Source organism: Neophocaena asiaeorientalis, unplaced genomic scaffold (assembly GCF_003031525.2).
Source record: "Neophocaena asiaeorientalis asiaeorientalis breed wild unplaced genomic scaffold, Neophocaena_asiaeorientalis_V1.1 scaffold36, whole genome shotgun sequence".
NCBI classification, from domain to species: Eukaryota; Metazoa; Chordata; class Mammalia; order Artiodactyla; family Phocoenidae; genus Neophocaena; species Neophocaena asiaeorientalis.
The window spans coordinates 6,391,980-6,418,646 of record NW_020174149.1 but is presented as its reverse complement, the minus strand read 5'-3'; the positions used below and the strand labels follow the sequence as shown (position 1 = coordinate 6,418,646).

Sequence of the window (26,667 nt, the reverse complement as noted above, 5' to 3'; positions counted from 1 at the left end):
TATATCGCCATCACTATTCTCAAAGTTTGAGACTTTAAGAATTGAAAGTCTTTCAAAATTTCTCAGAAAAATCTTCCCTGACCTTCCTAACAAAGTCAAGCTCTTCTACTAGATATTTTCATACCAACGTGCATTTGTACTTTAAAGGGTTACAATTTATAGGTATTTGTATAAAGCTTTAATTAATGTCCATCACCCTCAATAGACCATGTGTTCCATGATCATGTCTGTTTATTTTTCTCTCCATTATTTTCACAGAGCCCAGCACAGTATCTGGCACATAATATGATACAAATATAAAAAATATATATTAAAATATATAAAGTACCTATTATTTATTTTATTATTTATTTATACAATTGACCCTTGGACAACACAGGTTAGAACTGCACAGGTCCATTTATATGCAGATATTTTTCAGTAAGTATACTGGAAAATTTTCTTGAGATTTGCCACCATTCAAAAAATCTTGCAGGGCTTCCCTGGTGGTGCAGTGGTTGAGAGCCCGCCTGCTGATGCAGGGGACACGGGTTCGTGCCCCGGTCTGGGAAGGTCCCACATGCCGCGGAGCGGCTGTGCCCGTGAGCCATGGCCGCTGAGTCTGTGCGTCCAGAGCCTGTGCTCCACAACGGGAGAGGCCACAGCAGTGAGAGGCCAACGTACCGCAAAAAAAAAAAAAAAAGTTATACACAGATTTTTTACTGTGCGGGGGGAAGGGGGGTTGGCATCCCTACCCCCTGCACTGTTCAAGGGTCATCTGTATATATAAAATATATATGAAAAATATATATGCATAATATGTAAACTATATTTTTTCATAGAGGAGAACACAGACATTGGATAGTGGGGATTGGAAGGTGGGGATGCTCAAGAAGTATTTACTGAAAGACTAGAGTTAGAATAACTTAAGGATGTTCAAGGACCCAAGTGGGATGTAAGAAGATCTTTTGACAACTCGTGTTCCTGAACCATATGAAGTTTCAGAGAATGTTGTGTCCTCCTATAGCTAGAGTGGCTTGCAGGGGCTGCTGACCAGAAATTTTAAATTCTAGCAGAGAAGACTGAATGAGGAGGAAGAATTAATTTAAAACTGTTTGGAAGTCAAGGGATTTGGTTATCTGGGCCACATAGGTATGAAGGAGCCTGTCACAGGTTGGGTTCTCTGGAAGCAGGTGCTGAAATAGAGTTTGATATGAAAAATCTTCCTTAGAGAGAAAACAGATTTTTATCCCTAATGTTAATCAAGATCCTATTCTGCCTACACCAATCACCATGTACTCTTCACTGATTATTTAATCATCATCTACAGAGCTCCAGGCACACGACATGCCCAGTCCAGCTGGGTAAGTGACATGCTAAAAGTCACACAGGTGCGCCACAGGAAGACGCCAGGGTCGGCCTGGGGAAATCGGGAGGAGTTGAAAACTTCTCCAGAAAGCTAATTGTAACTAGACCAATAACCTGAGGAATGTTTAGGAGATAGGCAGCCTATGTTTATCCAGGCCTTAATGAGAGTTAAGTGGGCTGTAATCCTTGAAACCAGAGTTGTAGAAGGAGGTAAACTAGATTTCCTTCACCTTCAAGTCAAACAGACATCATATTCATCAAGTATCTGAATCCACTCCTCCCCACTAATAATAGAGCTGGGGCGGTGAAAACAGTTACCTAGTCTAAGATACTATAATTAACCATTTGACTTTACCTACGAGGTTAAGAAAAAGAAACCAGTGGTAAGCTTTACCTTTTTATTTATACTTCATAATTCTGTTTTGTTCAGGGGGTCTAGCCGGCAATGTAGACACCAGTTTCCATTTTATAAGGAGAAAGGAGGTAGGTTTCTCATCCTCTGGGGAGGCGTGCTTGTGAAAGTCAGGCAGATGAACTGAGCATTGCCCGTGTTAAGAGATTGATGGCTGGCTTCCCACTGCTCCGGAAGGAACTCAAATTCAGGGGTTCAGTGGAGCCCCTTTGCCCACCAGTGATTCCTTGGCTCCCTGCTGCTGGTGATAACCTCTCAGGAGTTTGCAAATAAAATTTCTTCCTGTAGTTTCACTCTTTCCCACTTGGCAGGCTTTCTGTCGCTAATGGATCTGACATTAATGGGTCCTTTCTCCCTTACTCCCTTGGATCTCTGACAAAGTCAGCACACTCTGGGGAATGGGGCAGGCGATTAGTTAGTTATCACCTACGGCACAGGTCGCAGGGCTGGGCCCAAGCTGCCATCCTCACACCCCATGGCTCTCCCATCAAGTGCCTGGAATTACATGGAAATAAATTCAGTGGACACTCACCATCTCTTTTAGATTTTATTCATAGAAATTTCTCCATTCATGGATGGAGCATGCCAGCCATTTTTTGGGAGGTGTCCTCCAGGTGTGTATAAAATTCAGTTCAACCAACATGAACGGAGAAATTACTGTGAAGCGCGCACAGCACACTGTGATGTCTGGGTGTGGTTATCGGTGCAGTCAATCCTCTTTGGGCGAGAGGCTACTAACTTAGGATGAGGCTTATGTCATTTGTCCACATTATTCGCAACTGGATTTGTCTTCGAGTTCCTTAACTTGCTAGAGTGGTATATTGTGGTGGTGCTGAAGCTATGCATACCAGACTACCAGTGTTTGAATCCTACTCCTGCCATCTATTATCTATGCAACCTTAGGAAAGTAATTGTACTTCTCTGTGCCTCTCTCCTCATCTGTAAAATAAGAATTATAATTGTATCTCCATTTTACAGATAAGAAAACTGAGGCACAGATGAATTCAGTAGCCAGGTTAGGTAGGTGGCCTTGAATGCACCTAGAATAGTGCCTGGTACATGGAACACACTGACTGATCACTATCGTTATCTCAGCTTCTCTTTCCTGGGCGACCCTTTGTAGACACTTGGAAGTACCGGCCACGGCACTCAAACAAGTTTCGCTTCCCCACCTCCTCCAGTATGAGGCTAAGTGACCCATGCAGGATTGAACTCTTGACCTCTGTAGGCTTAGCACCATGCCCTTGCCCACTGCCCGACTTAGCAGAGGGAATGCGGGGCTACTAACTACCAAGCTATCAGTTCTAAAGGATGTCAATCCCCTTTGCTCCCTCATCGCAAACCCCTTCAAGATTTCAATATACCTTCTAAGTTGATCTGTTTCAAACATTTGCTTAAGAAATAAAAGAAGTCAAAGTGCCTGCTGCTTTACTCAAAGTTGAAAATGGAGATACCAGTCTCTTCCCCCACTGGTCCTGCATTCTATTCCCCCCAGGTTCTTTGCAAGGGGAAAAAAAAATTATGTTGGCCACAGTTGCAATCAGCTTTAATTCATTCTTTATTGCTGCTCTGGTTTTGTGTTATTTGAGCTGGTTTAACTGTTAAAAGCGTTTCAAATGTTCACATGGTCTGCATTAGGTTACCGAATTAAAACAGGAACAGCCCACCAAATGTAGCTTTCTGAAATGCAAACCACATGAGTTTGATTTCTTTGTGGTATAACTTTAATTGGGTTCAGAGGTCTCCGAGACTTACCTGTCTATCTGCTCCGTGATGGCCTGATCTGATAAGACTAACTTAAAGGGGCTGAAGGATCCGAATTGCCTCAACTCTAGTTTCAGAACCCACAGTGACCACACTACAGCTCCATCCCATTTATGACTCTCTAAACTCAGCAAGGTTGGAAATCCCTGCATACTCCCTCAGGGCATCTTCACTTGTGCTAGCAAGTGTCTGGCACACCCAGAGCACACAGGTTCCACACACGAAGAGTTGGGAAATCGCTAATGTAGTATCAGCCACATGTCAGAATTGCCACTTTCCTCCACTCCCCACGGTCAGTGAGGCCCAACATCTGTCCTTTTCTGACTCAGTAAGAAGGCTTTAGCCTCAGATTGTCCCATTGTGGGTCTTTTGATGCCACTTTGTGGCCAGTCTTCCTTGGACGGTGTCTACCTTCTAGAAGAGCTTTCACAGCTTCTAACTTTTCCTAAACTGGTCTCCCCTTATCACCTCTGAAGGCAGGCAGAAGCAGCAGGCAACCGTGGTTTAGTTCCTAGGAAGAGCTGAACTTTCCCCCATGTAGGTTTCTGAGAAATAGCCGCATGACCTAAGCAAATCAACAGATATTTTCTGAGTGTTACCATACAAGCCACCACAACACGTGAGGCTTGGCAGGGAAGTACGGAGCAAATTCGGGTGAATGTGCAGCTGATCTAAGATGGGGGGCAGTGGAGCGGAGAAGCCAAGGAAGCTACTGGGTTTTAAGCCTGGCTGCTTGAAGGAATGGTATTGCGGTTGAGCACAAAAGAAACCACCTTGTGACTTCAGGCTGCAAAGAAAGCCCTGGGAACCGTGTGGAGGAAACATGATATCCTTTGTCTCTTGCTCTTCCCTTCCTAGGTAAGGCATTACCCCGGGGACACAAGATGGAGACACTGTGAGGAAAAGCCAATGGTTATGCTGTCTGACACAAAAGTAGACATCTCAGTTGACACTAAATAGTGTTCATTTCTGTTAAAACAGTGAGGAAAATACATTTTCAGTATTTCCTCAAAAATTCCTTGATCACACAAAAGATTCACTTTGGTAATCTGAACACTGAAGATTACCAAATTAAAGTCTTTCTGAATTAACACACCTATGCACTTACCTCTAACCACACAGTGAGCTGGTATTTAGGTGGTAATAATGATACGAATTAATATCATTGAGCATGTACTATGTACCAGATAACTTTCATCCATTATCTTATTGAATTATCACAACCTCAGATGGTAATATTATCCTCATTTTAACAGAAGAGGGAACAGATGCACTGAGCAATGATTAAATATAACTTGTCCAAGGTCAGTGTGACTTGAGTTTGAACTTAGGCTCTATGATGCCAAAACTTGTGTCCCTTACCACCACATATACAACCTCTCCTATTGTTGCAGCAAGAAGGGACCGAAGAAAAAGTTAGTGAATACAGAGGTGGCAGAAGGAGCTGTTCGTCTGTCTACAAAGCGAGGCCTTTAACATGTAAGCCTCGCACACTCCTTTTCTCTTCCTGCCCCTTTCACACTAGAACAGATATTGCCAGGTAAGAAAAACTTACGGGAATACTCACCACCTAAATATGCTAACCTTGGATATTACAGAATCTTTTTTTTTTTTAATCTTCATGATTAGTTACTGATAATGAGAAAAACTGAAAAGAAAATGATATCCTACATTAAATGTGGCCGTTAACATACTTAGGATCTGTGCAGTTTATAAACTTCAACGACAGAAAAAGAACCATAACTAAATAAGGAATTCTATTTAGTGATACGGATGCTGAAGTGGTTAGGGGTAAAATGACTGAGTCTGCAACTTACTTTGAAAGGCATCAAAAAAATAAGAAGGATTTATGGATGGATAGAGAGACAGATAAATCTACAAATATATGATAAAGCAAGTATAGTGCAATGGTTATCGTAGAATCTAGGTGGTAAATAAATAATTCTTGAAGCTTCTTATATTTGAAAATTCTCGTAATAGAATGTCAGGGGGAAAGTGACCATAAAGTGAGGCTCACATTTCTAGGCTGCTAGTTTCCTGACACCACACTTGAGTTATTTAGAAAGCTGGGTGGGCAGGTGAGAAGAGAGAGACTACATCCCCAGTAAGAAAGCCAGCAGCAGCTAAGAATTAGGTTGTCCCTGCCAGGGAAAACAGTGGCTTGGAGAATAACTCGACCATTTGTAGCCCAGATCCACAGTCTTGAGAAAGACTCATGCCAAGAGAAAACAGAAGTCAAAAGAATAGTTAAGAAAATACAGTGGAGGCAAAGAGAAGATGCCCGATTTCAACATCACTGCACCCTGTACCACAGGTACAGCTGGAAATGAAACTAGAACTGTAAACAGTATTTTTTGGTTTTATAACCTAGACTTAGAAGGCTTGTGTACCTTCAGACAAAAAAAAAAAAAAAAAGGTCCCTGATAAAAGTTAGCTGAATGAATGAATGATGAATATTTTGTTGAATGGTAATGTAATGAAGAAGATAAAAACACTCGGACAACTTATTATCTCTCCTATTGATCTCTTACTGTTTAAATTAAGAAACTTGGCATATACATGATGTCTCTTTTCGACAACTTTATACCCACATGTATAAGCACACTTTCAGTAGTATATAGTCTTCTATATTATGTAGCATGTTGGGTGTTGCAGGAGACACACCACAATCTTTGTTTTAAGGACCTACAGCCTAGAGGGAGAGACAAACACCAGGTAACTATAAGACAAGGTCTGATATAGTAAGTGCCACAAACAACAGAGAGGTCCTATCTAGTTTAATTAAGGTCTGACTTACAATATAGGTCCTGCATACTGTATTCAAGTCACCGAAACACTATTGCTATATATAGGAAATGGCCCCATCCTAGAGTAGATGTGATCCAGGACATCAGAGGCCAAAATTAGAACTTGGTACTGCAAATCAGAGCCCTCTGGAGGGCCTGAGGTGTTTTCTCTATTTTTAATTGGAAAGGGTGGAATTATCCCTCTGTGTCAAGAATTTGAGATTTCACAGAGGGGTCAGGCCTGCCCAAAATAGCCTTGGAGTCCTGATCTGGAGTGAAGAGGCCTTGTAGCATCCTTAGGTGCACTAACCAATGTCACAGGACAGGTGCTGGTGAAACCAGGTGATGGAAAAGTAGTCAGGAACTGGATAGGAAAAAGATTAAGTCAGTGCCCATGAAGAAATTTTAGGTATTGAAAAGGAGGTAATGTTTTCCACCTAAGGGCATCCAGTTGGAGACTGGTCGGAGCTGGTTCTCGTTTTATAACCTCTCGACACATGTGTGTAGTCAAGGCTGAATTTAAAACCTATACCGTGAACCTTAGGAAAATAAACCACATTAAACAAGCACAAATTGAAAATATTACACAAGAGATTTCACAGGAAATTGGCCCAAATTTAGCCTCGCTCTTTATGTATTTAAGCCTCTTATTCGCTGCTTAGAACTTTATATCAGGATGTTAATGCTCCACAATGGCCTGCTTAGTTTTACAAAACTTATTTTTTTTTAATTCCCAAAGAATCCTGCTACCTTTGGCCTACTCTTGCAGTGCTCATAAACACATGTTCCAAAACAGTATGCTGATGATACACAGTACCAATGATTAGATGAAGCTGAACATATACCTAAAAAAATCCACTGCAGAGCCAAAAACAAGCTTCACTTCTCTCCTAAAAGTTGATGACTCCTATAGAAGTGCTCTCCTACAGAAGTGCTCCGTGCTGGCAGACTCAGACACTGATTTTACTTAAAAGATGATAGCAATCATGACAAGAGTCGTCAGCAGCAAACTACTTCAGTGTCTTTCCATCTCATTTAGAATTTTCTCACACTGCTTTCCCTTCTTCCGCAGATTTTGTGTTTGTTTTTAATACTGTTGTACTGTGCTTTCTGTAAGTCTCTGTAAGTCCTTTTTTGGAATAAAGTCAAGTGTAGATAAATAACTGAACTATTTAGAATCCTATGGATTTAATAACCCACCTTTTACAATAACATTTGAGCTGATCTTATGTATGATTGGTCACATAGCAAGAGGCTCACTGCCAGAAGCCAGGGCTGGACCACTCTCTGCACCTTGGGTCTGGTTTTCTGCCATCAGAAATGCCCTGTGGGGTGCCGCCAGGACACTCCAGACTGCAGCCCTTCTGAGCCAGGCAGTTGCCAGGTGAGAAGAGTGATGCCAGACCAGAAGGTAGTTTTGTGGGATGGACAAAACATGCCCTGAGGCCATGCTGGGCTGTCCCATTCTTTCCCACTTGTTGCCACCAGCCAGAATGTGATTATTACTGGTTTGCTTACAAATCAGTTTTTAGAAGACTTAGTAAATGAAAAGTTATTTTGTATTTAGGTTGGACTTTTAAAATCATTTCGAAGTCTGAGATTCATGATGCCTTCCTGCTTGTCTTTATCATGCCAGAGAAAAATGCTTGCTGGTGAAAGTGATCAAATTATCCTGACCCTGCTCTTCCCCCTAATCATTCTCTACTTCTGATGGAAGTTATAAAGCACAAAAGGATAGAATAAGCCACACGAAGAGTTCCATTGTTATGTCTCAGCTGGGGAGACGCAGGAGTTGTCAGAGGGCTGACAGGAACAATTATCCCATTGCTTTTACTGGTCTGAACTGCGGGAAGTTTCTTCACAGTTATTATTTGACGAAAATTATCAGAACATCTTGGATCCCTCCCAGAGTTCTGAGCAGCTCCGGGAAACTCTCTGCTTCCTCCCCTCTCCTCTTGCCATAACGGCCACCATGCTCATCTATGGGGCTTTCACCAGGACCGGGAGAGGAACCCACGTTTGGAAAACACCCAACCAGAGTTCTGACCAGTAAGGATGAAGATCACAAACAGCAAGAGCTTGAGGAGGTGTCACAACACAGCACCTCAGTGGCTTGGCCAGCGGAATTGCTTCAGTTTTCAGGTTTATTAAAGATATGAAGGAATCGAGGTGACATAGTGATTTGATGAGCCCATTAAGAGAAAGAAAACTCAGAATCACTCTAGATCTAAAAAAACGCAAAGTTCCTAAGGTGTGAAAATTCAAACAAAGCTGCTAAGTAAGGGTGGGGGGGGGGGATGCGAAGGGCAAGAAGAGCCTTTGTTTCTTTACACTGAGGAGTGAATAAACTTCCCCGATTGCAAATAAGAAATTTGCTAATGCTGAGTCAGTGTCAGTCTAGTCCCACCTTCACAGGGATCTATAGCTGGCAAATCCTGCTCAGTGGGGACTCACACAGATATCTGTCTACTTGGTTTTAACGCCCTCCCATCCGGGCGCTCGCTCTGGGTGGTCATCTCGTACCCGCTCGCCTCCCGACACAATTCTGGCGGTGGGCTTTATTGGATTTCTCAGAGCATTAGGTTTCTTGGAGCATATAAACTCCAGGATTTTTCCTTTAAATCACTCAGAGCCAGGGATGGAGGCAGAAGGATGCTTCAAAAAGAATTAAGAAAAGTTAACAGATCAAAAGAACAGTGCTGCCACATAAGCTACTTCCTTTTTCAAAAACATGTATTAGGAGAACAGCAGCTAAAACCCTGATCAGTCATGAAAATGAGCACCAGCCCGCGGGCTGAAGGGCTGAAAGGAATTAGGTACCACCTAAAAGAAATCTCTTGGTGATTAAGCTCACTGTCTAAAGAAACACACACACACACACACACACACACACACACACACACACACACACACTACTACACACACAGGAAAACAAAACCAAAAAACCCATCACCCTGGACTGTCCTTCCTCAGACCAGTCATGGGTGACCTTGCCCTCAATGTTCAGGGAATGTCATTAGCTGCTAAAAACTTCTGGAAGGCTGAGTGTAAAAGCCCCTATAGCTACGTGCATTGTTGATCTTCCCTCCGTTGCAAACTACAGAGTAGACAGCTTAATTAACAAAAAGTGTATACTTCAGAATCCGGCAGATACCACTGAGCAGAGAATGCATGGCTAAAGAAAACTCTCCCCTGTTCCCCTCAAAGTGGATTTTATGGCAGTACAGGTTTGAAACCCAGATAAAATGCATCTCTAATAATATCTTTCATTAGAATATATTAATGGGGGATCTGTTTGATGGAGAGCAGTCATCTTTATTCCCTTCCTGTACAAATGGAGATTTGGGGGTGTCCCACCGAACAGGTCCCGACTCCAAGATACCACTACTCCAGAGAGTAGTTTTATTTTTATTCCTAGTTAGCTTTTTTCTCTTAATGTTTTTATCCATACATCTGTTACAGTTGAATAAAAGGAGAATGGAGTAAGAGACTTTTTTTTTTTTAACCACAATTCTGTTGGCAAAACAAACAGGTCCATAATTACATGAAGACACATGTATTAGTTTCCTAGGGCTGTCATAACAAATTACCACAGACTGGGTGGCTTAAAAACAACAGAAATTGATTCTCTCGCAGTTCTGGAGGTTAGACGTCGGAAGTCAAGGTGTCACAGGGTTGGTTCCTTCTGGAGGCTCTGAGGGAGGATCTGTTCCCTGACTCTCTCCCGGCTGCCGCAGTTGCTGACATATCTTATCTTTCCTTGGCTTGCGGTTGCATCACTGCAGTCTCTGCCTGTGCCATCCCATGGCATTCTCCTGGTGTCTCCACGTGACCTTCTCATAAGGACACCAATCATCAGGTTTAGGGCCCCCCAGAAGCCAGTATGACCTCATCTTAACTTGATTACATCTGCAAAGATCCTATTTGCAAATAAGGTCACATTCTGATGTAGCCGGGGTTAGGATTTCAACAGATCTTTTGGGGGGATGCAATTCGACTCACAACAACACATGTACCATAGTTAAAGGTGAAAATAACTGAGGCTTGCCTATGAGACAGGCCATGCTGGGCCTGCGAAAGAGGAAGAAGTAAGGGATTATCCTAGGGGCTGAGCACTGAGGCGGAGGCTTCCAAGGAAGTTGCCTTTATACTACTCTAGGTATGCTGAGGGGCAGAGTTCAGGCTGAACTGTGGGACGGGTGAAGTTGTGGAGAGAAAAAATACTAGTAAAGTCCTAGAGAGCTAAACTGAATTAGGCAAAGAGAGGAGATCTGCAGACTGAAGGTGGACGGGTGACGCAAGGGCGTCTGGGGTCCTCGGTCCATCGGTGCTGCCTCTCTGGCCCTCCTGGGTCTCAGTGCCTCAGACCCTGTGATCCCAAGTGTTAGTGCATCTGCCTAAAAGAGTGAACTGAAACAGTACAATTTCCTCTGTGGTCATTCTACCTTTTGCTGAGAGATTCAAATGGATAGATTTCCATGAAGTCTTTATGTTTTCCTTTTGACAATTTTCTTCCTCCCATCCAGTTGCTAAAAGTTCTTTCATGGCTTATTCCCCTCACCACGCCCTCACTTCAGAAACCACAGCTTGTTTCTCCAATCTCATTTACCTCCACAATGGCGAAAGTATCACTACTTCTCTGGGGAAGTGGTCTTCAAGATGGTGCCTGCATCAGCACATCCAAGAATTCACCTTTTCTCTCTTAGTACATATACAGAAAAGAATCTCCTAAGCCTGTAGTTTTCAAACTGTTGTCTTGCTATAGAACTCTTTATCAAGAGAAATGTTTATGTAGAAACTCAACTAAGTGAATAAATGTGGAACTGCTCTGGGTGAGGGGGTACCTGGGAGATGGGGTGCCCTGCCCACCTGGCCAATCACCACAACCCTCGCCTTTGGCAGCTCCTGAATGGTTGAGTGGATTCTAGTATTCTAATAATTCATCTTTATAACATGGCACATAGACATCACATGATAATGTGCTGGGATCTACCTGCTCATCTTTTATACCAGGCAGTCATTTAAAAAAAGGGGGGGGGCTTCCCTGGTGGCGCAGTGGTTGAGAATCTGCCTGCCAATGCAGGGGACACGGGTTCGAGCCCTGGTCTGGGAAGATTCCCACATGCCGCGGAGCAGCTAGGCCCGTGAGCCACAACTACTGAACCTGCGCGTCTGCAGCCTGTGCTCCACAACAAGAGAAGCCACGGTAGTGAGAGTCCCGTGCACCGCGATGAAGAGTGGCCCCCGCTCGCCGCAACTAGAGAAAGCCCTTGCACAGAAACGAAGACCCAACACTGCCATAAATTAATAAACAAATAAAAATAAAAATAAAGGAATTCCCTTTAAAAAAAAAGAAAAAGGGGAGAAATCTCTGTGCAGCTGAGAAAACAACTATTTCCCTGGTGTTGTCATATGGCAGACTGTGATGTCACCTCTTCTCCCTTGGGGTCTACCATCTAATGTGACTTTTGTCTCTGACAGTACACAGTTCTGTTCAGAAGCTCCGCAAAACTCACCACACACCTCATTCGGAACAATTAACAAAATCTGCAAGCTCTTTTCATTTCTTGACTGTAGAAAAGGACTCAAAGCTAAGTCAATTAATGGAGAGACAACATTTAGTAGAAGAAACATCAGACCCATCAGTATAGAAACCAATGTAACAACAATTAGATTTTGTAAAACTCCAGAGAAATTCACTATGAAAACATGAAGGATCAAATGCTTTCTATAGAAAGAAATACCCTGAAAACAAGCACTTTCTACCGTAAGACTAAAAAGGACTTGGTACAACAGGATCTTTGAATAAAAAAGTAACAATGAGGTGTATTAGGACTGATATAAATAATATACTCCACAGGGCTTTGTAAAAAAGCGGTTCCTTGTGAAGGTTACCATTGAAAATGAACAAGTTAAGGGTCCATCTTTATTAAACTCCATGCAGGTGGAGGCCAATTTCCCTGGCCTTTCTCTACCCCTAAATTCCTAGAACAAATGAAAAAGCGGCAATTCTACACTCACAGGAAATCTTACCTGAAGACGAGCTTTACTACTACTGAGAAAGTGCTAGATTTCTTTTTCTCTACAGCACGATTTTGTCATCTTTTATGAAAACTCAGACAGGAATGCTCCTTTGTAATATTTTCCCCACTAAACAGTTTTCATACATATATTATCTAGGACCACAAATCCCTGGAAATCACTACAGTGAAACTTTCACTTGTTTCTCATTTGTACAGAAGTATTCACCCAAGGAACCCACTTAATGGAGTGTAATAACAAAAGAAATCTCTTTTCAATGCCTAGGACAGGGGAGAGGTTCTTGTCACTCACCCCATACAGGCATCACATCTGGGAGAAGGCGGGTACCCAGTTGCCTCCCTTCCCGACCGATTGAAGAATATTTATTTTGAAGACATGATGCCTGGCCTAGTGCCCAGCAAGGCTGCCCTGGTCTTCCCTGACCCTGTCTAGGAATCGCAGTTGGTTTTGGGACGGAGGACAGACCGTTTGGGTGTCTGGAGACAAAGTCAACATTCACTCAATTGTGTTGGGTCTGACACATCGAATGGAAACTGTTGGGTTTTTTTCCTTCTGATTCAGCGGTTTTGAGGAGGCTCTTGAGGGGTCTGATTCAGCAGCTATTGCTACAAACTTCCACTCTGGAAGGAATAGGTTAAGGGGAGGGGACAGACCCCCACGCAGAAGGGTGTGGGCTCTTCTCTTTAAATGCTCGCCAACCTGTGACTGGTATAGACTTTGGCAAGAAATCCACAAAGTCTTATAGGAAAAACAACGTCTGGAAGAACATCTTGTCATGCTCTGTTTTCTTTAATGACTCAGTGAACCTTTCCGCCGAGAACAGCTTCTGTTGTGAGGGCTCCATGGTTCAAAATACATGATCACATTCTATCTGAGGTCCCTAAGGAGGGCGGAGGGGATACCCATGGCACAGCTATTTCAAAATGATAAGGCAAAAGGACGAGGAAACAGTACAGAATCTGGAATCTGGAGAGTCTGTGGGCAAGGAGGCAAAACAAATCAGGAAAAAATCAAGTTAAGGTTGTAACTATTCTGCCTCCTAAATGAACGTGCTGCCTTGCCATTGGGTGCTCCTGTCATTCTTCTGTTTTTCCCTCTTGTGCCATTTCAAGCCCAGCCTCTAACTGAAGACCCATCTTATTACTTATTTTTCTATTTTTAATTAAAGGAAGAGAGTGGCATGAAAAGACTGCTCATCTCCAGACTTGAGAAAAGCCAAGAATTCTGGCACCCAATCAAAAAAGCTGTCTGAGCGCAGGCGCTCATTCACGCTGGTTTTGTATCTGATAAACTTTTCATTCAATTTGAAGTTCGATGTGTCTGAAATACAATGAAGTGAACCAAGCAAAGGATGTCATCCAAACATGTTGAAGCACTTGTGGGTGAATACTCAGCCTTTGTGTGCTTCGGCTCCTGTGAGAAGCCCTCAGTCTCAGGCAGGTTCCAAATTGCCAACTCAATGAGGCAAATAATAATTATTCCTAATGGCAATAATACTTATGGAACGCAGTGGACCCAATATAAGGTTGGTTGTCTGTGGCTTCGGTGGGGCAGCCAAAGTTTCACACACTCTTTTTATAAAAATCAACCTCTCTCCCTCTCTCCCTCTCTCCCTCTCTCCCTCGCACTCTCTCTCTCTCTCTCTCTCTCTCTCTCTCTCTCACACACACACACACACACATATGCATTTGCCAAAAGAGATCTGGACAAAGTCACTCCTCTGGTTTCCTGCTAAGTGCTTGACTACAGAGCTAAATTAAATAAATAGCAGCTATCCACACAATGAGGGGGGATTGGGACATTTCAAGTAATTGACACCACACACACACACACACACACACACACACACACACACACACACAATCTAAAAGGAAAGTCTCTTATTTTCCTTTTAGTTAAAAGTTTTAAGCTTTCTCCAATTCCAGACTTTTAGCCAGAGCCATGGCCAAATAGCAGACATGAATAATTTGAGCGATTCCTCCTTTCTTTCTAGGGGAGACGGGAAGAAAAGAGGGAGGAAAGAGGGAGAGAGGAGGAAGAGAAAGTCAGGGTTCTAGATGAGTGCCCTGCCACCCCCATTTCACTTCAGTTATGAATCAGAATCTCCCAGTAGATCAAATCCTTCTTTGGTGAAGCCCCAAGCCCATGGTTAGTGCCACAGCCAGTTTTCTATGAAATATTCACCCTGTTCCTCACAGGGAGGGAGCCACCCCCTGAGGTGGCGTTCTCTCTCCCCGACTCTAGGATCTAGCTGTCACCACCCTCCAGGGACCTCTGCATTAGCACTTAAGTATCTAACCCCACACGCCAGTGACGTCAAGGTGTCAGAGAAATAAAAAGTGGCTACTCCTGAAAACATAATTCATCAACCAAATGGTCATTTTCTAGATAATGAGGAATTGTTTCAGTTTTCTGAAAACTAGGTTAAGGGCCTAACGCAAAGCTACGTGAGTTTTCTTCCTTTTTAACCTTATTATGCTTGTTAGTCTCTGTGACTATTCTTTAAAAGTGGCTCCAAGGTGCTGGCGTAGTTTATTGCCATGTAAGAGGGGGCTTATAAAGGACATTCAGGGCATTATGAAAAATCATGCTTTGTGGAATACCCCTGGAAAATTTCTTCAAGAGTTTTGAATAAGGTTATATACATGTCAAATGGCCTAAGTGATGTTCCAGTAAAGAAAAGTATTATGAAATGTGTGTACACATACACACCAGGCACACACACACAATTTTCATTTGGATGCAACTGGAGATTAAAATTCCCCAGTCTCGGGCTTCCCTGGTGGCGCAAGTGGTTGAGAGTCCGCCTGCCGATGCAGGGGACATGGGTTCGTGCCCCGGTCCTGGAGGATCCCACATGCCACGGAGCGGCTAGGCCCGTGAGCCATGGCCGCTGAGCCTGCGCGTCCGGAGCCTGTGCTCCGCAACGGGAGAGGCCACAACAGTGAGAGGCCCGCGTACCGCAAAAAAAAAAAAAAAAAAAAAATTCCCCAGTCTCCTTTAACAATATACAATTTAGTTCAGATTATTTTTAAATTCATTCTTTCTATGTTTTAGAGAGGCTGTGATTTGAAACATGTAACTATAAAGTTGCATTTTTGTCTAATTTTGTCATTAAAAATACACCCTGACTCAATATAGGGTTATAGAAAGCTTCAGGGGTAGACTTCGGTTTCACTGAGTTTGCAGGCTCATCAAATGGCGTCACTCATACTACCCAAATAATACTGAAGTGGAAGCAGTCTCCAGTTCTCCTCAATCTAGCACTTTACTGCTTATCTCTTCAAGTATTCAATCTGAGCAAAACTCTGGGAAAAGCGAGAAGAAATGTCTCACTAAGCAGCGATCCCTAAGAATCTGCCAAACGCTTGGCCTCCAGCCCCCACAGATGCTGAGAAGGCCACTGTGCATTTGACAAGTGTTCAGTGGCTTGGTGACCTGGGGACGGGTGTTTGTTGTGGCAGTCGTCATTATGATTGTTTGTGTACCTATGTTTATTGGTTTTATGGACTGAAAATAATAGATCGGAGGTCAGCTGTAAAGTGCTGTGTATTTGGCTTATGAATTACCATATCGGAACCAATATATGACGAGTATACTCAGGAAGTCATTTCTAGCATTTCAAAGATGTCTGGGGCCATCTGTTCTCTGCAAAGACCTGCAACTCTGTAAAAAGCAACCCAAGCACATTCCAGCATGTCTGTACCCCACACTCACCAGGGTCCTATCATTTTACAGACTTTACCGGTCTATTCACCAGCCAAAATGCACTTTGCCAAAGCAGGGGAAACTATAAAACTCCAAGTTCTTTTAAATGTGTCTGGTACCATTAAGAATGTTTATTACTCTATAGAAATTTTATAGTTGATATTTACCAAAAGCACAACATACTCGGTAAATAGATTACTAGATTGTCTGCTAAATGTGGCGTATCTTTTTTATGAAATTTTTTCTTCCATAATCCCTACCAGCCAAACAGTGCTGTGGTCGAGTGTTAGTCATGATAAGGAAACAAACATGTTCCTAAGAGCTAGAAAAGGGCACTTGTTAGACAATGTAGTTTCATTCTTTCATTTTATAAGATGGAAAAGTAGGGCCCAGAGAGGTCAAGGGGTTGTGAGTGGTGGAGTCAGAACCACCAGCCAGGCTCTCAAATCTCTAGCAATGGCATTACACTGCCTCACTGAAATAGGATTCCATTTGCACGTAACTGAAACTTAACAGAAGGATTCCCTTTATATCCAAAATCCAAGACCAAACTGGATATTTATGTGATATTCTCATCCAACCAAAGGTAAAAGGTCCACAGAGTTTGTATCATCTTTAACTAAATCCTCCATAGAAAGGATATAAAAAATAATGGTAAAGAAAATCCATTTGGACTAATATTACTGAAAAATACATATGAGAGAACCTATTGAATCCTTTATCTTTTAAATCCTAAAATGTCCAATTATGTGAATACATAGTATTGCAATGGGCACCAGAGGTTATCTGCAGTCCTTCTCTTTTAACTCAGAAACTACTTGTCAATCAGTTTCAGACAAGAGTTATTTATACTTTATGAGACATACAGTCTATAAGAATGTGAAAGTTACAAATAATCAGAAATGCTCCCTGGGACACTGCCGTGTTACAAGCACATGCTCAGTCTTCAAAAAAGCAAAGTGTTCTCCCAGTTGCAAAGGACCAGCTCTGCTTTATCAGGTTCATTTCTCCTAACATGCTCACCTTGGAGAGCGTTGCACACACCAGTCATTTTCCCATGTTACTAAACCTTTTGGTGTTCTTCAAGGAATAATTACACTTAGCTCTGGGACTCTTTTAAACACAACACTGGGACTCATGTAAACCTACAGCGGTGAGCCAGCTAGGCTTTCGTGCTTCTGGCCCTGAAAACACAAAATACTGAGCCAATCCCCATGTAGGAACTCTGATAAGTACAGAAAGGTGCAGTTAATCATTGCATTTTATATTATGGGAAATATATATCCTCAACTCCCAGTGTTTAGTTATTTGGCATCTTACCCAAGGCTTACCCCTAGGAAAACACTAAATATTGATATAAGCTAAAGCCTTATGTTTCAGGCCATCTATAAAGTAACCCCAAAAACAGTTAAGTCTAAAAAAGAAGACAGTGGACTGCATTTTCCCATAGAGCTGTGTCTGGCAAGATAATTGTCCCAATTTCTTACATTGCACTTGTTTTATGTCTTTCACTAAAAGACTGTTGTGTTGTTAAGGTGTTTTTCTAGTCAGATCTTCAGCAATAAGCCACTTTTAGCAAAATGAGAATAAAAGAACAGTTTGTTGATAAGATTAGTGCAAGGGAGGAAACTACATAGTCTTGCATATAGCACTGAGCCCCCAAACAACTGACCTTCCAAGTAGTTTTCAAAATTAAATTTGTTATGAAAATCATCAGCTTTTTAGTGCTGGATGAGACTTTGAGAATTTTCTAGTGATGCTTCCTCATTTTACATGTGAGGAAGTCAAAACTTGGAGAAGTCAAGTTCGTCTGGACCCTTGGGACAGTGAGGTGTAGGTGGCCTGGCTTCTAGTTCTGCCTCTTGCCATCATCAGTATGACCTGGGGCAAGTCATGTAATCTCTGAACCTCACTTTACTCAGCTGTAAAGCGGGTGTGTTCATTCCCACGTGATAGAATTATAAATTTGTTGTGATTCACCTAGGATTTGAGCCTGGAAGTCAGATCTCTCTGGCTTCATACGTTAGGACCCTTCTCTTGACTGTACTGGTCTCCTCTTCCCAAGCATTCCCAAGTCCTATCCTGTTCTTACCCATGTGGGCACATGAACTCATCCTTGAACTCAGATCATCTAGAGCCCCTACCAAACTCAGCTCCTGGAGGAAAACAAACCGAAAGAGAAAATATATTTGAGACAGAAAAGAAGCACTGAATGAGGACTGTGTTGCTGAGAGTGACTTGTAATCAGCTGGTTAAACTTTTCACGTATAGATGAAGGAACTGAGGCCAAGGGCTGTTGTGCACTTGGCCAAGGTTATGAACCTTTCTGAGTGGCAGAGCCTAAAACCATGACCTCTGAACCCAAGGCCAATGCTTTTCCAAGACTCCCCTCTGACCTGACATGGTTTGGCTCTGAGAAAGCTCGTCTTTTCCAGGCATATCTTTTCAACATGCTGCACAAAAGAACAAGTGTCCAAATTTACAACAGACACAGACTGAATGATCCTAGGCTACTTGCCCTAGAAGCAGTTGGGGGGGGGGGGGGGGAGAGAAGGTCAAAACACACAGAGACACTTATATGGAAGGTTCTGGAACTTTGTGAGCAGGGCTTCTGTTTGTAAGATTCAGAAATGAAATCCTCCCCCAAGAGGATGTCACAGGCAAAGTCACCTATCCACACAGGAATTAGAATAGGCTGGAAGTCACACTTCATCTGGGCGGGGGATAGGGTCTTCCTGCAAACCACAAAGCCAACTGTACAGCAACCAAATGGCTGGAGAAAGGGCAGCACTCTCAATGCTGACTTTGGTTTTCTTACAAATAAGGGTATTTGGCCAGATCCCCCAGGTACAGGGCCTTTCTGTATCCATGTGCTCAAACAGCCCCCAATCCCCCTTCCTTGAGGGCCAGGGAACTCCTGTATATTTCTACTGAAGGACTGAAGCAGCTGCTGGCAACTCAGTGTGCCCACCTCTGCCCTTGACCGCCCTGCAGGTGTGTGAAAGCACAGAAGCTCTTTACACTGTAACCAGAGACTAAGCATTAGCCAACTCTTGTGGTTAGATGACTCTCCCAAATGGTCAGACATGCTCATGTGTCTTCCACAGCACTGGGATTGCTATGGGCAGGAGCACAGGGAAAACATGTGTTTGAAGTCCAACAGAGCCACGTTCAAAAATCTGCTCATCTCACTGGCTGAATGACTTTGGACAAGTTACTTCTCTTCCTAGAGCAAAAAAAAAAAAAAAAAAAAAAAAAAAAAATGTCTACTAATGTCTACCCCTCTGGGCTCTCGGAATGTGATAGAAAACAACATGCAAAGCGAGATCAGTGCCTGGCACATAGTAGATGTTGGATAAACGTTAGCTTCCTTTCTTCTCTTTAGTATCAGCCTGCTAATCCCGGGCTTTTCTAACAAATAGCTCAAGCCACTGAAGAGTGACTTTCAATTTTCTTTCCCAAGAAGACTAGCTGTTATGGACTGAATGTGTCTTCCTCCAAATTCATATGTTGAAGACTTAACTCCCGTGTGATGGTAGTAGGAGGTGGGGCCTTTGCGGATAATTAGGTTTAAATGGGTCATGAGCCCCCATAATGGAATTAGTGTCCTAAGAAGAGAAAGAGACACCATCTCTCTGTCTCTTTCTCCTCTCTCTCTGTAAATCTGCCTGTCTCTCTCTCTCTCTCTCTCTCTCTCTCCATGCACGAAGAAGAGGTCAGGTGATCACACAGTGAGATGACAGCCATCTGCGAGGCCGGAAGAGAGCCCTCACCAAGAACCAAATCTGCCAGCACCTTGACCTTGAACTTTCCAGCCTCCAGAACTGCGAGAAATAAATGCCTGTTGTTTAAGCCACCGGGTCTATGGTATTTTTCTATAGCAGTCCGAGCTAAGATACCAGACTTGCTGTGTTCTGGGTGAGAAGCTGAGACACCAAGACATACAAGACTGGCCTGAGGGATCACAGGCAAGAACCAAATTCAGAGAGGAGAGCAGGGGTGTTTTTCTGCTTCCTGGAATATGCAGCCATGTGCTCTGGTGTTCTGGCTCTGCCCCCTTCATCTGGCCACAATACCATGTGGTATTACAACTTTTGAATGTTAAGAAACCTTATATTTCCTCAAGTATCAGTACTTAATGTTTCATTCCACACATAAAACTCTGTGAGTGGAAGGCTGCTGGCCCCCTTGTCAGAGGTAATTTCTCAAGGCTCTGTATGGGATTTAACGGGAGCCATATGGTTAAGTCCGTCAACCCTCCCAGAAAGCATCCCCTTGAAGGGCCCTCGTAAATGTTCTCGGCGCTGTGAAAGATCCAGCAACTTTCTAACAATAAAGCAATGTTCATGGCCGTGATATTCAGCAAAACACAAAGCAGGAAATAATGGCTTCTGTTCTGAATTACTCAAAGGAGGCTTCAGGCTGTCCTGGAGAAGGGTAGGGGGCAGGGGCGGGCAGTGATAAGCCGGGGCCTGCCGGCTGCTGCCTCTAGCAGGAAGAGGCTGGCCTGGACGCCGCTAGCACTGCCCGGTTGTGGGCAGTGACACTCTTAATCATGCTCCATTGGTTTGTGGAGTTTAAGAAAACTCTTAATAATGGATTTATGCACCTATGCACTTACAGAGCAAGCACATTCTTAAACTGTAACCTGCTTTGTTATCTAAGGCTTCTTTAATTGGTGCCTTTCTGTGATGGCATCATTTAGTGACCACTCTCCTTTTTTTTTTTTTTTTCAGAGAAACAATAACACAAAAACCTTTGAATCAATTAACATTCCCATCTCGATGGACACCTCAAGCAGCAACGACAACTCATACAACAAAGCCACATGGCTCTCCCCGATGGGCAAGGTGGTGTTTCTTTTTATGCCAACAAGTTCTGAGATGTGATAAGCTCTTCTTTTTATTAGTATTATTATTAAAGAATCACATAAAAGGTGTGAGAAATACAATTTATGATGAGTATCAGTTCCTTTTTATTTTTAAATAAAACAAGATTTGCTTCTACGATATTTTATACAAATTTCTGGCCAAGTTTTAGTCTACATTGCCTAAGGACAGCTTCATGCAAATAGAGCTTATGACCAAACAGCTAATAGAGCTGCACATCACACAAACATATATTTGCCAGGACTAAAACTGGCATATAATCAGGGAGAGGTTTCATATACACATGATGTTGAACATGTTTTCTAGTTTCCTGATATCTTAACTAGAATATTCCACAATGGACCAGATACCTTTTGTGCAAATATCAGCCTTGGTAGGAACACTTGTATATTCTGATGTTAGATGTATCACACCTCCATTGTAAACAATTACTGTCAAATAATTTTCACCAGTAATCTAAAGAGCTTATATATTTGCCCAATTCCATACAGAGAGCTAAATCTATGGAACATTTTGAAAACAGGAAGAAATTTTGTGGAATATTTTGGCAGTGCCTCCCATAACCCGTCAGAACTCTGTACTGATATCCATTTTTGTAGACCTCTACACTCTATATTATCTTCACAGTTCTCCTGAAGAATTACTGAGCATGAATTATCTAATAACATTGACTCCATAAAGAAAAGTCGGCTTCTTTAGGAAAGCTGGGATGTATTAAGATTATAGCCACCTACACAACTGATTACTGACTCCTACAAAAATGTCTCATATGAGGAGAGAGAGAGAGATAAAGAGAGAAAAAGACAGAAGAGACAGAGACAGAGAGAATTTGCATTACTGTTACCTGCTCATCCACCATTTTCCCGGGTTTTGCAGACTTGGTCCTGAATTAATGAGCCTGTTACATGATATCTAATAAAAATGACTGGAGTAGAGATACTGCTTGAAATCTGCCACATATTTGGTCCAAGCCTGAATCGATTTCATCTATATTTAACACATGCTTGTTTTCTGTCTCTCCCACAGCCCATGGCTCACTCTTTTTTTTTTTTTTCACCTGGAAAACTTATCTCCTAAAATGCTACCATCAATCAGCCAAAGACACTCTTTCTGACAGAGCGTCTGCCCGTTTGACTAAGCGCAAGTAGTCACTAGTTTGGGGATGCCTCCTACACTCTCTAGCGCTGTGTGATTTTCTAGGCTGCCTTAACCACACGAGTGCAATTTGGGATATTTATACTTACCTCCAGTTTCTATTGGGATAAAAGTGCTACTTGGACAGAACTGGGCATCGGCATGGTGTGTGTGTGGGGGGGACATGGGATGCACTGAAAGTTGCCCATGTGGTTTGTCTACCTACTTTATAACCTTATTTCTTCAGATGTTTGCATACACACTCATTTTGTTCTACTTTGGCTCAATGCCTGCTCCAAAAGTATGAAAATCAAATGCGCACACAAGGATGCATAAACTTTGTCCCCCAGATCTTCCCTGAGAACAGGCACTGCTCTCACTTCCCCGTCCTTCATGTCAGTATCACTCCCAATCCATTCAAACCGCTAAGTTTAAATACAACATGAAGCGGGGTAGTCGCAGAAAGGAGAACAAAAGTGGGATTGGCAACAGAAGCCGAGCACTAGTCGAAGGGAAGAAAAGGGGGGAATAGGAGACAGGCAGCCCCCTCCCTCTCCCGCAAAGTTCTAGTCGTGAACACACCCACTGGCCGCAGCAAAAGAGCCCTGTGCGTGGGCACAGGTGGGTCCCAGCCTCTCTGGCTGGATGCAGCTTAAGTGCTGAGCCTGAATGAAGACTTTCATTGCTGTTTGCTGTTTTTGTTGGCCAGTAGCCATGGCAAACATTTGCAGGTGGCTTGGCCAGATTTTGACACTTAAATATTTGAGGTTGTGATAAAAATCAGAATATTACTACAATATGGTTCTGTGCAGCCTCAGAGAAAAAAAAAAGAAAACTATCTGCAATTTCAAATGCTCATTTAAAGACACAGTCTCCAGAGGGAACTCATGTTTTAAAATAAGTACTCATTTCCTCTTTGCTGAGAGAACTAAAAGAGTCAACCATCCCCAAATGTTACCACCTAGAGTTTCATTCCAAATCCACTGGTGAGATGGGTTGGGTTGTTACTTGCTGAGCCCCCATGATCATCCGGGCAAGGTTTTAGATGGGTCACGTGGAGAAAATGGAAATGACAGGAAGTAGGGGTTGGAATCAACACGGTAAGCACAACAGGGAAGGATGTGAAGCAACGAAACAGCTTCCTTCAAGCTCGGCAACAAGATAGAGTCCTAAAAGTGACAATTATCTCCTAGAACACACCAGGAGAGACACATAACACCCCAGGATTGGGAATAAACGAGAAGACAGAGTGGGTCGGGAGGTCACATGTAACAGAGAAACACCCGCACCTGTCAGGGCAGTGACACAGCCTAGGAATGTCATCCAACTGTACAGCCCTGGGCCAGCTGGGTACATTACTGACAGAGTCAATACCCATCTTAGAATTTAGTGCTAACCCTTAAATGATTGTTTCACAAAAACCAGCATTGTACTAACAATGGCCAGATACTAAGGTCCTGCAAGAGGGCAGTCCTGGGGCAGGAAGCAGAACTCCAGGGGAGAAGGAATGCTGTAAAACTGCTAGTAAACTCTAGCACATTTTACGTTTTTCTCCCCTTGAAAGGAAAATAAAATAATTACAATTAGCTTGCTTAACTGTGAATTGTTTGCCCAAAGCCAAGCCCCTGGAGTGAAGGAGTCCCTTGAGATTGAAATGCTCTCTTTAACGACCCCACCCTCTTAGTATATTATAGGTTCTTGCTTTAGGTGGTGCAACATTTGCTCCCACAGTCATCTGAGAAGAAAAGAAATCTTTAACAGAGACACTTGCGAATTTAGCATTGGCTTTTTCCAACAAAGCCAAGCATTCAAATGGCCAGATTAACTTTCTGTTTCTTGAATGGGAAACCAAATGTACCCATGGCAAACTCACAGAATAGTCATCACCCACAACTTTCATTTGTTAAGATTCATTTTCATATGTCACAACCCATCCTGATGAGTTGAGAAATGTGAGAGACAAGGTACCCTTTCTAGAGCATTCTAAGGAGGGATAAGCCATTGTCCCCAGTGCTCCCTGTTGGTGTGGAATTCTTACAAGCATTTAAAACAAGGAAGGGAAAAGACAGACTGACAAATAGTGGGACAGCTTCCAATATTTTTCTTAAAATCACTGTATCTATTATTCAATGGAATATTCAAACTAAATTCTGATGGCGTATACCAAACACAGCAAGCTCCCTTTCCTATTTTAAACAGAGAATTCTGGGAAAAGAGAGCAAGCAGTTCTCAGCATCCAGCAACATAAATTTATCATAGCTCTTTGGCTTAAGTTACTACCTTTTCTTTCTAAGATCACAAGCACTCTTAAATCTTTTATTTCCTTTCCACTTTACTCTTGTGAGGGTGGAAAGAAGAGATACCATCCTCATTCTGGAGAGAAGGAAGCTGGGCTAGAGATCCTGCGTAATATCCACGCTGCCGGTCCTCAGACCACACTCTGAGTAACAAGGGCCGAGAGCTATCACCTGATACTTAGAAGTGAGCTCTCTTTCCATCCCATAATACACAATGTCTGGGAGCATTCTACCTATTTTTCTCAATGCCTCAGTGTTGTCTTTTTTTACATATGTGAGAGGGATAGGGCCTGCTTTCTTTGTTTTGTCTACTCCAGGAATGAATATGGACCAATGCAGAGAGAGAGGAGAGCTAATGAGAAGGTATTAAAAAGGAAGAGAAGCACAGAAGAAATGATCAGAGGGAAGGAGGACCATGGAAATACACCAAAGACACAGGTGATGGGCTTAGACCTTAGGAATGGAGGGACATACTCTGTTAGGGAGGAGGCTGGGCAGGTGACACTTCCCTCCATCATCCTCAAGCATTTGTCCTGAGAACCATGCTCTGCTCTCAACATCCATGGGGTTTCCCCATGGTCATCTTGAAGTTCAAGAATCTTGTTTGAAGAAACAATGACACAGAATGACTTGCTTTTCTCCCCAAAGTCAGGGTCAAAGAGCTTCCACCAAACAGAGACTCCCTCTTCCCTTCTCCCATCAAAAACATCACTCTGAGCTCTAGGCAATATCACACCAGCCAGGAAAACCAACTTCTGTCTTATCCAACCTGAGGACTAGAAACTAGGAGAAAGTCTAGAACATTCCCTGAGCTCCAGCCAGGACCCAGAGACAGCGAAGAGGTCTCCTTACCCGATCTGGCGGTTGGTGGAAGGTGCCTGTGTGATGACAGAGCTGGACTGGGGTGACGGCATGGCTTGCTGAATCACAACGCTGGTGTCATGGTTGGGCATCCGGGTGCTGCCAAGCTGGTGAGCTCCAGGCCCCACCATGGCCCCACCAACGGTGTTATGCATCGAGATATTCTGCCCAGAGAAGACAGAAGACAGAGGGAAAAGGGTCAGAAGAGGTGAATGCTTTAGTCTACTCTCAAGCTCTCAAAGGCCAAAATGGGGAATCTGGTCATGTCAACTAAATACAAGAGTTATGGCTTCTGGCAAGCCATGGGTCCATTTATCTTTGGTACAACTTACAGCTACGATGAGATGAAAAATAACTATCCACCTTAAGAGGAAAGCACATAAGAAAATACCTGGAAGTTCGCTAATCACCCTGCCGCCATCCCAATGGGAGGTTTACATCAGGGATGTTTAGTGCATGTCTGCTCTGACTTGGTGTGATATATATTGCATTTGAAAATGATTTCTGTGGTAAGTGCATAATAGTATGATTTAGCAAAGAGCCATTCAGCACCCTGCTTTGAATGACAAGCACACTTGTTATTTTTTCTTTTTCAGTCCTATAAGACTAACCACCTCTTCTTTTTTTCCAGGAAACTACTTTTCCAAATCATAATCCGGGTACTCATGACCCAAGCTCAACAACCTGGGGACTGAGGATGAACGACTGGAAAAGACAACAGGGTGTCTGGGATCCAATGACAGGAGTGAGAGTTACAACTCTGCTGTATTTCCATAAAATCAATCTCTAACAATTTGGTGGAATGATGGAATACTGACAATGATTTCTCGTCTGTTTACTTGTTCATTGTCTTTTCCTCAAGAATATAGAATGTCTGTGTTCATTATTCTATCCATGGTGCTTAGAGCACAGCAGGCAGTTAGTAAACAAACACTGCATGAAAGTAGTGAAGAAAATAATGACACAACTGAGTCACTTGAGGGACCTAATATCATGTATTTATTTCTGATGACTTGAACGAAGGTTTCTTTGTTTAAAATTCAAAACTAAGGTAAAATATGCATGATAAAGCTGGCTTAAAAGACAGCTCTTCCTAGAAAAGAATGTCAATGGGACAACAAGAGAGGATTCACACTGAGGCGGAAGAGGGCTGATCAACATGGTGGGGCTGAAATGTGAGAAATTCAGAACCTAGAAGAGAAAAAGAAAGTTCAGGGCAAAGCAACATAAGTCAGTGGGCCTCTGGAAACAGCCAGGGACAGCCCTTCAGCCTTGAAGGGTAGGGAAATCTGAGAGGTCAGTTGGACAACGGGTTGAGGATGACAGGAAAGAAATGGGAGTGTCACTAGCCATTTACTAGAAGAAAAATATCTGTCTGTCTGCGCTTTGGCAAAGAAAAAAAAAAAAAAAGTTCCCCAAGCCCTAGG

General features: G+C 42.9%; 1 protein-coding gene across 1 annotated transcript in view; it reads right to left on the bottom strand.

The window, feature by feature from the left end:
• Positions 1–26,667, bottom strand: part of CREB5 (cAMP responsive element binding protein 5) — a 407,122-nt gene that overhangs the window by 219,423 nt on the left and 161,032 nt on the right. The window contains exon 5 of the mRNA XM_024755018.1: positions 25,232–25,404. Within this exon, the coding sequence (XP_024610786.1) occupies positions 25,232–25,404 (173 nt within the window). The remainder of the gene's footprint in view (positions 1–25,231; positions 25,405–26,667) is intronic.